Source organism: Lithobates pipiens, unplaced genomic scaffold (genome assembly GCF_037356315.1).
Source record: "Lithobates pipiens isolate NorthernLeopardFrog02 unplaced genomic scaffold, aLitPip1_a1.2 Scaffold_10, whole genome shotgun sequence".
In the NCBI taxonomy this organism is placed as follows: domain Eukaryota; kingdom Metazoa; phylum Chordata; class Amphibia; order Anura; family Ranidae; genus Lithobates; species Lithobates pipiens.
The window spans coordinates 183,420,487-183,434,467 of NW_027507686.1; the positions used below are offsets into that span (position 1 = coordinate 183,420,487).

Here is a 13,981-nt window from a genome sequence, read left to right on the forward strand (position 1 = left end):
TGTTGCCTGATTTAGCATGAATTGGCTGGAATTCCAGCCATATATAGCAACCTTAAAGCCCCATACACACTATTAGATTTTTCTGAAGATTTTTGTCTTCGGATTTACCAAAACCATGTAGTGTAAGGGCCTGCCTGATTGCATACAAATTGAAACTCCTAAGGGTTGACCTCATATTATATGGCATTGGTAAATCTGAAGACAAAAATCTGGAGCAAATCTAATAGTGTGTATGGGGTCTAAGTTTCATGTATTACAGTGTTCATTCACACCAGACATGCTGGACAAAATATGTGGCATGTATATTCTTTATAAATTTCCAACACAATTTTAAATGAATGAACTCTGACAGTTGGTGTTATGAATCCATTAATAAGCCATAAAGCTTTCCCTGCAAAACAAAATAGAGTAAGTACTTCCCTGCTCAACTGCCTGTACCTCTAAACCTCTGTTCAGAAACAGGAGTCAGGAGTGTGGATCCTCTGGTCCCACGCTGAGTCCAGTGGTTCTTTCTACCAACCTTCCTATCATTAAGGTGTCCTGTATTGACGTGAAGGTCAGCAGGGGGAACCATTGAAAGTGGCAGGGGAACAGTAGATCAGTACTCCCAGAACTATTGGTTTCTGAACAGATTTCAGGGGAAGATTTCTCTTCAGTGGAGTTGCGTTTGGCAGAGTCGAAAAAAGGTTGTAGAATCAGTATGGTATCTCACATTGTGTTTTTCTTTAGCGTGCCCAAAAAACATGGTTTATTTTGACTGTGCCAATGCGACACATGGAGCAAAAGGAGCAGAGTGTCAAAAGACATGTCAGACCCTGGACATGGAATGTGTAAGTCTCTATATACACAGCTGTCACTAATAATATTTCACAAATGTATTATACATATATTATACATATCTCACACATTAGGAGTTTCTCTTGACATTTTATTGTCCCCTTGGGTGGATCATTTTTGAATTTTGGTGTGAGAATCTAACAGGATAGTGTGGAGGTAGTGGTGATAGGCAGTGGTGGCTGGTGAAGTTTTAGGATGGGGGGGGCAAGGCCCCACTCCTCCATGTTGGCCCATCCCACTTCTCATAAGCTACACTCCTTATAGAATCCACATCATATACCAGGCTGCACATTATACACAGGGCTCTGCACATCATATACCAGGCTGCACATTATACATCGGGCTCTGCACATCATATGCCAGGCTGCGTATTAAACACAGGGCTCTGCACATCATATACCAGGCTGCACATTATACACAGAGCTCTGCACATCATATAACAAGCTGCACATTATACACAGGGCTCTGCATATCATATACCAGGCTGCACATCATATACCAGGCTGCACATCATACACAGGGCTCTGCACATCATATACCAGGCTGCACATTATACACAGGGCTCTGCACATCATATACCAGGCTGCACATTATACACAGGGCTCTGCACATCATATACCAGGCTGCACATTATACACAGGGCTCTGCACATCATATACCAGGCTGCACATTCTGTGTAGTAGTATGAGATCATACTACGATCATGGGTCACAGGTATGGCATTATAATACAATCAAGGGTCACATGTAGAACATCATACTACAATCATGGGTCACAGGTATGACATTATAATACAATCATGGGTCACAGGTATGACATCATACTACAATCATGGGTCACATGTAGAACATCATACTACAATCATGGGTCACAGATATCAGAGCATACTAGGACCATCGGTTACAGGTATGACATCATACTGCAAGCATCAGCCACAGGTATGAGAACATACTGAGATCATTGGTCACAGGTATGAGATTATACTGCGATCATTGGTCACAAGTATAAGATCTTACCACAATCATCAGTCACAGGTATGAATTTACTGAGATCACACTATGATTATCAATCACAGATGTATGTTAATGGAGATCATACTGCGATCATCGGTCGCATGGATTTACTGAGATCTTGCTGCTGTTATTGGTCACAGCACAGGTATTCATTTACTGAGATTTTACTGAGAAGAGTCACAGGTCACACATGTCCTTACCCTGACATTGTATGTGATGTGTTCTGTGAGTTGTCATTTGTTTCTGTAGACACATGCAGACAGGTGAAGGACAAGCCATGAGCTGACATCTGTAGTGTAAGGATCAGCATCCTTATGTCTCTTAGAACATTACATTTTGGCAATCTGCATTGCTGTTCTGTCTTTTTTTTTTTTTCATTGCTGTCCTCTCTTTTTTTTCTTTACCCTTATGTATACAGTAGTAATTGGCACTGAAATGTACAAGTAATGTGCACCATCTGCTGCTATCCGACCAACCGAAGTTTAACCGAGTTAATAAGCAAGGGAGGCATGGGCATGCTGCCATCCAACCACCAAAAAAATTGATTAAGTTGATGCTCGGGGGGGGGGGGGGGGGGTTCTGCTGCCGACCACCAGAATCATAATAAGTTGATAAGCTGGGCGGGGGGGGGGGGTTCTGTGGCGGCCGAACACTAAAATTTTGAGCTTTGGTTTACCTGCTGATCTACTCAGTCGGGACCCGGCGGAACCTGGTTAGACTGAGCAGCAAAGTGCCAACGTCACTTCCTTGAGTGACGTCGGAAGCGCTGGTTACTAAATCTGAGTCCATCACACCGGAAGCTTTGGCGCGATTAACCGCACCACAGAGTAAGTTTTTTTGGGGCAAATTAAGTGCCTCGTCTACAATGCAAAGTTAAATTATGAACATGACTTCCATGTTTTAAGCCCACGCGATATCCGAGGCCATTTTACTAGGGAACTAATTGTTATTTTGCAGAGGCCATCCGGATTCCTGACAGTGGAGCCACATAGACACCTGCAAGTAATAGGGCTTATAGAGTTATAAAGCTGGACTTTAGGAGGCCAAAGAACCTTTGCTTTAATAGAGATTATTATCTTAATAGAGATTATTATCTTTAAATTTACAACATCAGCTTAACTTCAAATATACTTGGTCAAGCTTAAAAAATATACAATGTAATGTTTCAAGAGCAGAGCCACATTTTCTGCATTGGTTCCTGTAATCACACAACCGTATGCTGACAAAGGAACCACCCTCACCACCTCTGCTTGGGTCACTTTTTTATGCAGAACATTTTCTCGTTTTAATGGTCCATACCCAGCTGACTGAAGTTTATATAAGATGCTTTATTTCTGCAGACAATGAGAAAAAAGCAATCAATGTACAATGAAAATCTACTTCATTGCACGTGCTGTTAATAGGCACAAACCTACTGTGCCTAATAGTGAATCTGGCTATGTTCAAGAGCCCAAGTTCTAAACATGCAATAAACAAATGCTCTAATACATCCTATAGACAGAAGATTACAGTTCCCAGGCACGGCAATGGTCCTCTATATCCAACTCTATATTCATGTCTACAAATTTCTAATGATGACTATAAAAGTGAATACAATTTCTGCTAATTACTAATTTTAAAAATTAAACATGAAGGTGACAAAGAGTATTTTTCAGATTAATCTCTACATTTCCAACAGTGTTACATTACAATCATTCAACATATACATATTTCACACTTGTAACTACAAAACAATATCTTCACGTAACCAAACTAAAGGTTTCTTTTCTTTTTTTATAACTCAGTTAAGTATTCAGTGTGCCTCTGGCTGTGTCTGTCCGAAAGGGCTTGTGCTCAATAACAATGGCAATTGTGTGCCCAAGGAAGAGTGTCCATGTATACACAATGGTGAGGTTTACTACAGCGGGGAGAGCATTCTGCAAGACTGTAATACCTGGTAAGTTATTTTACTTCACAAAGTAAGACAGTCATACATTCATTTGATGAATTCATAATACCACAGGCTGTCTTAATGTTTTCTTAATAATTGGTAAGCTATAGATACAGTTTTGACTTCCCTACTTCTTAATTGATCTCTATACAGAAAAGGTAAAAGGTAGATTAGGAATCGCTTTACATTGCCTATAATTGAGAGAGTAGCCCTAAAATGTCAGAACATTACATAGCTATATAGCTCTGTTTAAATAATAAAATGTATAGGGTCAGTCCACTCAAACCTGATAGTAACATTTTGTACTGACACAGGGAAGATAAGTAGCCCACTGTCTTTGCATATCTCTTAAGGGCACTAGTGGACAATTATCTATTCTTTAGTTCCCAGTTACACTCATCTGTTGAAAGGTTACATAGCATGGATCTTACTGGTTTAGTTGTTCTGTTTCTTTACATTTCTAAAGATTAAAGAAGAAGATGAGGAGAGTTGAAGTAAGGTTGCTAAATAAAATGTATAATTAGGTTTTAATTATAACCAGCCACACCTAGGGAGAGGTACCCTCATCAAAAGTAGTTGAAAGTCACCTATGACTCTGAAGACACTACCTCAGGGCTCTTTTCACAAAATTTTACTCAATTGTTGAAAATTATGATATCAAAGTCAATTTGAACCCAAAATTATTTATGTATAATTTTTGCTAACTCCTTTATGTTTTAGTATTTGCAAGGACCGGAAATGGCAATGTACTGAGAAAGAGTGTCACCAGACCTGTGTAGTATATGGAGAAGGGCACTATAGGACATTTGATGGCAAACGTTTTAATTTTAACGGTGTTTGCGAGTACACTCTGACACAGGTACTTAAAAGTCTATCATATGTAAAAATGTCAAGCTTACAATATAAAGTATTCATAGTCAGAACTTTGCACAGAATTAAAGGTTAACAATGTTCATGCATCTTTTTTATTGAATACACACACACGTGATCCTACCTTGTAGACACATATGCTATGGATGTGTGGAAACACGTAATGGTCTGTGAAGGCCAGACTAAAGACATTTTGAAAACAATTATGTATATTCTATTTAAAGAGGAGCACTCAAAGCTAATTTTCTCTATGTGATTGCCCACAGAGCCAATGCTTTTCAACTGCATTTTAATTTGGTACAGTCTAGTACAACCTCAACAACATCCTCAGATTCCTCCAGCTTACACAAACTTTTTTGTAAGGCCTTATCAATAATTTAAGAATAATAGTTCACATTTTACAAGTATTCCTAGAAAATTAAGGCAAATGTTGACTATAATAGGACTGTAATCAAGTGAAATAGTTCACTATAGACCATTTATATGTATAAATATTTGTTATTTATTAAAGCGTCACAAATTGTTGATTCCAATGCTTTCTTTTAATTTGTAGGACTACTGTGCATCCAACCCTGGAAATGGTTCATTCAGAATTATCTCTGAAAACATCCAATGTGGAACAACTGGGACTACCTGTTCCAAAGCCATTAAAGTGTTTTTGGGGGTGAGTACTGAGTGTTCAGAACTTCACATATATGCTACATCTCTAATACATTTCACAAACAACAACAAAATAAAATATAGCTTACCTTAAGTGTGGTAGCCACATTACTTTTTTTCAGGTTAAATACATTTTCTGCAAGTACAGAAAAAATACCTGTTGATCCTGTCAGAAACCAAGTGTCCTTATAGCTTTCTGTGCACTGAACTGAAATCGAAATCAATGTTATCAGTTTTCTCATCTATCATCTGTGAACTACAACCCCCCCATGTAATGGAGATGTGAAGAGAGGACGGTGTTTGTAGCTCAAGTTAGGATGCCAACACTGCATCTCCATAGATACAATTATACTGTAGTTTTGTGTAGCTCAACCACATGAAGCTAATAATAAGCTAATAAGCTTTTTAATTTGCCCTACATGGATTATATTATTTGGTTGCATAATAATTATTAGATTCCTGCTTTATAGTGTGTTACTTGTACTTTACAGAACTTTGAGTTGAAATTGAGTGATGGATCTTTTGAAGTAGTGCAAAGAGACACTGGTGGTGATGTCCCCTACCAGATAAGGAAGATGGGAATGTACCTGGTGATTGAAGCCAAGAATGGTTTGATCCTCATGTGGGACAAGAAGACAAGCATTCTGATCAAGTTAAGCCCAGAGTTCAAGGTAAAGAAGCTGTCATTATTCAGAAAGACAATAGTAGAGATTTACTGAAACTGGAACACTCAGAATCTGTTGAAGCTGGGCATGGAAGCCAGTTGGCTTCTAACTTCAGCTTGTTCAATTAAGCTTTGACAAAAAAAACATGGAAGCCAATTGAAATAATAAAGCTCCAGTTTAGTAAATCCTCCTTAACCACTTGCCGCCCGCCCTATTACAAATTGACGGTGGCAAAGTGGTTTCATAATCCTGACCGGACGTCATATGACGTCCTCAGGATTATGAGCCGCTGCGCGCCCCCAGTCTGACACCCGGCAACTACGATCTCGGTAAAGAGTCTCCGACAGAGACTCTTTACCACGTGATCAGCCGTGTCCAATCATGGCTGATCACAGTGTAAATGGGAAGAGCCGGTGATCGGCTTTTCCTCACTCGCGTCTGTCAGACGCGAGTAGAGGAGAGCCGATCGGCTGCTCCTCTGACAGGGGGGGTCTGTGCTGATCGATTATCAGCACAGCCCCCCCCCCCCCGAGGATGCCCACATTGGACCACCAGGGACGCCACCAGACCACCAGGGAAAAGGTAATCCTCCCTAGACCACCAGGGATGCCAGTCAGCACAATGGATGCCAATCAGTGCTCATAATGGATACCAATCAGTGCCCACAATGGGCATCACTGATTGGCATGCATTATTGTTTGGCACTGATTGGCATCCATTAGTACAGTATAACACCAATGCCGCCTATGAGTGCCCACCTGTGCCGCCTATGAGTGCCCACCTGTGCCACCTATGAGTACCCACCTGTGCCGCCTATGAGTGTCCACCTGTGCCGCCTATCAGTGCCCACCCATGCCCATCTGTGCCGCCTATCCATGCCCATCTGTGCCGCCTATACATGCCCATCTGTGCCGCCTATCCATGCCCATCTCTGCCACCCATCCATGCCAATCCGTGCCAGCTATCAGTGCCAATTTGTGCCACCTATCAGTGTCCATCCGTGTCACCCATTCGTGTCGCCCATCCGTGTCGGCTATCAGTGCCGCCTATCAGTGCCGCCTATCAGTGTCCATCAATGCCACCTCATCAGTGCCACTTCATTGGTGCCCATCAGTGCCGCCTTATCAGTGCCCATCAGTGTAGCCCCATCAGTGCCCATCAGTGAAGGAGAAAACGTACTTATTTACAAAGTTTTGAAACTGAAACAAAATAAAAACATTTTTTTTTTCAAAATTTTCGGTATTTTTTTATTTGTAGCGCAAAAAATAAAAACCGTAGAGGTGATCAAATACCACCAAAAGAAAGCTCTATTTGTGGGAAAAAAATGATAAAAATTTCATTTGAGTACAGTGTAGCATGACCGCGCAATTGTCATTCAAAGTGCGACAGCGCTGAAAGCTCAAAATTGGTCGGGGCAGGAAGGTGTTTAAGTGCCCTGTATTGAAGTGGTTAATATTGACCACCAGTTGCTACTAAGGCAATAAATGTTGTGTTCAACAAACTGTTTTTTGCAACCATCCATAAAGCACTGAATTTAGAATGTGAGGGTTTAATATTTGAATTACTCCTTCTTAATATTATAATACACTATCCTTACCGAATGCATTAGACTTTTATTTTTTTAGATGAACAAGCTCTTTATTGAAAATTGAAGGAGTATAATACAAGGAGCAACAGAATAAACACCAGTACATGATAGTACAGGACAAATAAACCCACACACAGTAAAAGGGCGAATGCACTAAACTTTTGATCAGCTACAGCTTCTATCTAGAGACTTTGACATTACAAAGCAAAGTTAATACATTTTAAAAACACACCTAACTCTGAAAATATCTAGTTTAAGGAACAATTAACATTGGATATGGTTTTATATCATCTTGCTGTATACCTTATGGATGGTTAATTAAAGCCCAACTTCAGCAAAAACTTTTCACTTAGTTTTGAATAAAGTGGCTTGGAGACTCCATCAGGTTTTATTGCTGTCAGTGTGGGGATATTTCCAGTCACTTTCTTTTTCAGAGTGAGAAAGAATTAGCACTTACAATCTATCTTTTTTTGCTGTCTATGTTCAGGGAAGAGGTACAATACAGGGGATGAGGAGAACTCTTCCAAATGGTACCACTGATCCCACCTGACAGAAATTTTAAATCATAACTCCAGCCAAAAACTTCTTGTTCATGTTTTTAAAAGGCAGAGAAAGGGTCAAAACTGTCTCTGTGGAGGAAAATAATCTGTAAAAGGGATATAGACAGTAATGAATAACTTACACATGGTATAGACTTTTGCTAAAGTTCATCAGATAAGGAAACTGAGGGCTATCTTCCTCACAGGGCCATTGACAGCAGAAAAACTGACAAATGTTATAACCCTTCCCCAGTTCATCCAAGACTAGAAAAAATAGTTTTATCTAGAGGTGCACTTTAACTTTTCTCTACTCTATAACTTTATTAATTCCCAGACAAAGGGATTTCGTCATTTGGATCCTGTGGACAATTATATCATGGTTTCCATGGTAATACCACACATATATTTTGATACCAGGCATCTCATTCAGTCTTCAGTTAAGGGGAAGATAAGCTAGTTTTTGTAGATAGCAGGGCTCTATCCAGATAGAAACACTCCTCCTCCCCCCAATATAGTAAAGGATGGTGTTTCAAACTTTCCTAAAGCTGAACCACAGCCACAAAAACTTTAATTTAAACATGTTCCTCAAAGAACACAAATCTACTTTGTGTGCACCAAATGCCTTTAAAGGCCCAGATAATTCCATGTAAAAATATGTGTGACATCACCTGTGTTGAACAAAGTTTGTGCAGAGAACACAGCTGTGGAAGGGGTTAAGCAGGTCCACCCACTACAGACTGCCTACAGAAAACTACAGAAGGGGGCAGATACAAGACCAGTCACCCTGCAAAAGGGGAGAAGTCAGCAGTGACTGGTTTTTATTACAGGAAGCGTTTGCACAAAGGAAACATTTTCCTGCACAAATGGAGGAACTTCATAAAGGATGCCAATATTCAAGTAAGAGTACACAAGCCTCTTGTATTTAAATAACATTTGCTTATCCTGGAGTACACTTTTAAAACCCCATAAAATATAGAAAAGTCCTTTCAATAGAACATCTGTATACAGATTCCATTGTTATTTGTAGAACTGTAGGATAAACATGAAGCAGCTACAAAATTTATGTGTATAATTTTTACTACCTATGCTGTGTTTTATAGCTTCTGGTGTGTGTTATATATGTATGTGTGTTATATTAACCATTTAAAAAAAATACATTTTCCATTAGGGAATTGTTTGTGGCCTCTGTGGAAATTATGATGGCAGTGTTTCCAATGATTTCACCACAAGAACACAATCAGTTGTGGTCAATGTAGAAGAATTTGGAAACAGCTGGAAAGCTTCGCCAACCTGTCCTGATGCTCAGTTTCTAAAGGATCCATGCATTGCCAATCCATACCGTCAGTCTTGGTCTCAGAAGCACTGCAGTATTATCATGGACGCAACATTCTCGAAGTGCCATTCTAAAGTGGGTTCTTATGTTTTAATAGATGTGATACCGTGTTCTAATAATTCATGTGTTAGTAATCTCACCCAAACTTAATTTTTTTTTGTTTGAATATTTGATAAATGTTTGATTTCAAAGGGAGTGGGGAAGTGGGGTCAAATTTAAAAAATTGGTCACACAGCTTAGCTGTCCATAATCTTAGCTGTTCCCTTGCATAATGCTTCCTACTGAGGTAATTTTAATTTGTGTTCCCATATTAACAGATAGAAGTTAATACTGCACACAGCTGCTAGCTATTAAACCCAGCAGTCATTTGCCGCTTTGGTTAGGAACCAATCAACGTGGTTCCCTGTATTGTGATCACAATGACAGCTATGACATGGCTGGAGCGTCTATTCCGAAAACAACTTGCAGCCTGCAAATGCCTGAAAGATGGCAATGTGCCTCAGCCTAATACTTTAATTGTCAGATCGAATTACATATTAAATGAAAAGTTATATATTTATAAATAGATATCTATCTATCTATCTATCTACATCTATATATATATATATATATATATATATATATATATATATATATATATATACGTATATATATATATATATATATATATATATATATATATATATATATATATATATATATATATATATATAGATAGATAGATAGATAGATAGATAGATACAGTATATAGAGTTATTGGAGGTTGTTTACTAAAACTTGCAAGTGCAAAATGTGATGCAGCTGTGCATGGTAGTCAATTAGCTTCTAACTTCAGCTTATTCAGTTAAGCTTTGACAATAAACCTTGGAAGCTGATTGGTTTCCATGCTGAGTTGCATCAGATTTTGCACTGTCAAGTTTTAGTAAATAAGCCTCATTGTCAAGTTAACAGATCGATATTGGGACTGCTTAATTTGGCCTGGACATTGAAGCTTTACGTTCAATACATTTTTATTGTTTGAAAAAATTATCATGACTAACATTGCTATATAAATTCCAAAACCCCAAAAGCAAACTAAAAAAAAAAAGACAAAAAAAAGAATTTATCGATATCAAGACAAGGAAACAAAAAATAAAAACAAAAGAAAAAAAACACTAACGACACTTTAGAGAATCCAACATGTGTAGCAAGTAACATAATAATGAGAAGGGTTTGCTTATTAGTCTAGAAGTGCACTTAATGCAATCAGTTACCAATAATAGTAAAACAGTAAGTCATCCTAGTTTAACCTCGATATGGGATTTCTCGTTGCTGTAAAAGAGAAGAGAAAGGAGAAAACCAGAGAGATAGATGAAAGAAAAAATGGAAAAAATGAAAAGGAGTAATAATATGGGGATAAAATCCCCAAAATAAGCAGAGAACTAGGACGAACATGTAGACATATTGGGAGCAGAATATCTCAGTGTCTGCATAGTGCATGGGGGTCAAAGACAAAAGTACGTGGATATTTGATGCCCAAGGTTCCCAAGTTCATTCAAACAGAGCACTTTGAGCATTGATAATACTAGCAATTTTTTCATGTATCATAATGACATCTAAGCTTTAATGACTCCTGGTCTCAAAAGGGTTAAAATTCCTGACAGAGAGCTGACAAAAGATTCAACCCAACAGTGTCAACCCGAAAACGAATATTTCACTTTCAAGTGAACCTGCTATATTACATTACTATCCATTTGAAATTACTGAAGTGTTTTAACTTCTCCCAAAAATTAGAGCAGTATTAAATGAATGAGCTGTTGAGGATGAAGAGTCTAACCATGATCTACTTTTAGGTTGACCCTACTCCATACCTTGAGGCTTGTGTTAGTGACACGTGTGGGTGTGACACTGGAGGAGACTGTGAGTGCTATTGTACAGCTGTCTCAGCTTATGCCACAGCTTGTAATGATGCCGGAATCTGTGTTTCATGGAGAAGCCCAGAAATATGCCGTAAGTTGACTAAGACTTATTAAGAAAACTATCATGTTATTATGCAAGCTGGTTCCAAGATATTGACAGAGGATACTGAATATTGAAGGCAGCAATAGCTAAGGAACTAGCATATCCAGAAATAGATTAGCAATTGCAGCTCTTGTATTTTTCTCATGTAAGGCTTCCTTTAAAGGTCACTCTTTCTTTGGAAAAAAAGGTGGCAACTAGGAGATTTGTTCATTTGTTACATCAGTAATTTTAATGTCGTAAAAAATGACCAAATCAACACTGCTGTAACATAAATTAAATCATATGCCAAATGTAGGGCAGACATTTGAAAACAACACATGTTATTTTAATAATTTAAAACAATTAACTTTTATTTGAGGAACTGTTCTGTTGTTTAAATAACATACTTACGGCATTTAAGGATCTTGATTCGGACTTACCCCATTCCTATGTTCTATACATCAAACTGGAGTTTCTCATTGAAAGATGAACTCCAAGCAGATAAAAATACCAATATCGTTTTTGACATCTTTATTGATATCAGCTGTCTATCCGCACTCAGATTGAGAGAGAGAGGGAGGACTAGGAAGCAATTCAATTATTCTGTTTGCACACGTGTTGACTGAGAAGGAGAAATGTAAGGTAGTGTGGAGCACATCCCAACCATGGGGCCATGACAGACCTTGAAGATCTTTTGTTTCAGACACAATACACTATATGGTACTTACTTGTATTAGCTGCTGTTGCATGTGGATGCCATGGAATTGGCCTTCAAAGTGGAAATCAGAGTTTGGAGCTGGATGGATTTTTTACAAGGTAATGGTACTTACCTTGAGCCTCCAGTGACCTATAAAAGAAAGAGTAGTACATCATTAAGTTGGAGAAACAGAAGATATCTGACACAAAAGCATCCCACCCTTCCATTCAGTGTTATGGTCCTGGGTTATGTGGTTTAGTCCCTTTAATCGAAGGGGATAGTGTAATTTAATAAATGTTATGTTCACGTTGAGCTGTAATGGCTGAGCTGAACTTAATATTAATGTTAAATGTAATGTTCTTATTTGTTACAAGTATTGGCTTGTATTTAGTTATGGTTTATGGTTAACAACATACAGGTATATAAAATGTAATACAAACATAAAAGCACACACACAAGTTGGACTTCATGGACTTGTGTCTTTTTTCAACCTCACCTACTAATTTACTATGTAACTATGTAATAATACAATTATTTCATTATGTGTTTATCATCAAAACCAATTAAAGGGCCTGCCACAATTTTCAATTTACAATGTTGTATTGTATTCTATTAATTTGGGGTTCTGTCTATGGTCCTATGAGCAGCGTATGTATTCAGGCTGCAAGCAGAGATGGCATCACTGTAATCCGGTTTATTTAGCGGTTGTATGCCCGCAGAAAAAAACGTAAGGCAAAGGCATTATGAGCTAGTATGCTACAGATAACCCTTATTATAGGCTTACCTGTAGGTAAAAATGTGAAAGTGGGGTATACAACCACTTTAAAGCTGAGTATACATGCATTTTTTTTCGTTCAACTGACACAAGAGGTTGTACTGTGAGAGCTGGGAGCCTCAACTGTCAGAATGCCCTGATCATCTCTGAAGCCAATTGACTGCAGCATCAGATTAAATTAAGTTTTCCAGCAGTTTCGTTGGGCAGAAATTGAACTGCCTATTGACTTCTGTTGAACAGTTAGGCCACACACATTTCAACATTCAGCTGGTTCCTGCTGAACTGGCCAAATATCAATACGCGTGTACTAGAGTTGGACTGATACCACTTTTTTAACGTTGAGTATGAGTATCAATACTTGTATACAAGTACTCGCCGATACTGAGTACCGACACCTTTGCAGTGCGATTTGAGCCCATAATAAGGGAATGCACTCAAATCACAATGCAAAGAATTATACGCAATTTGAACAGGTGTAAGTCCTGTCCGAATTGCATGCGGTTTCTTGAACTTCTCCTGTGTGAACCCAGGCTGAAGTCACTATGACAGACACACAGAAGCAGTGAGGGAACCGCATGTGATTCAGACTGGAATTGCACCACATTCCTGTTCAAATCACATGTGGTTCTTTGCAGTGTGATTTTAGCCCATTCATTGTGTATGGGCTCAAAACGCACCGTAAAGGTATCAGTTTTAGGTTTAAGTACTCATGCAAATGCTTAGTATCTGCACCCATACAGGTATTGGTGCAACCCTGGTGTGTACTCCAACTTAACTCTAAGGGAAAACAGGGTGTTGGTCATCTGGCAGAGCTATCTGGCAGAGATGTATACTGTAGATCACAAAAGTAGATTGGACAGAAGTCTTTTGGCAGATAAGATGACTAATATTTATCTTACTTTTCCTATCTCTAGCTATGTTCTGTGATTACTATAACCCAGAAGGAGAGTGTGAGTGGCACTATAAACCTTGTGGAGCTCCCTGCTTGAAGACTTGTAGGAACCCCAGTGGCCAATGTATGAACAACCTGCCAAGATTAGAGGGTTAGTGGAATCCATTAAAATACTTTTTATACTACATAAATAAAAGTGTTT

General features: G+C 38.6%; 1 protein-coding gene across 1 annotated transcript in view; it reads left to right on the plus strand.

Annotated features, from left to right (window-relative positions):
- The window catches only part of LOC143926064 (uncharacterized), a 96,597-nt gene that overhangs the window by 27,864 nt on the left and 54,752 nt on the right, over positions 1–13,981 (plus strand). The window contains exons 18-25 of the mRNA XM_077450223.1: positions 730–830; positions 3,635–3,786; positions 4,501–4,639; positions 5,204–5,314; positions 5,802–5,981; positions 9,271–9,510; positions 11,268–11,424; positions 13,802–13,930. Of these exons, the coding sequence (XP_077306349.1) occupies positions 730–830; positions 3,635–3,786; positions 4,501–4,639; positions 5,204–5,314; positions 5,802–5,981; positions 9,271–9,510; positions 11,268–11,424; positions 13,802–13,930 (1,209 nt within the window). The remainder of the gene's footprint in view (positions 1–729; positions 831–3,634; positions 3,787–4,500; positions 4,640–5,203; positions 5,315–5,801; positions 5,982–9,270; positions 9,511–11,267; positions 11,425–13,801; positions 13,931–13,981) is intronic.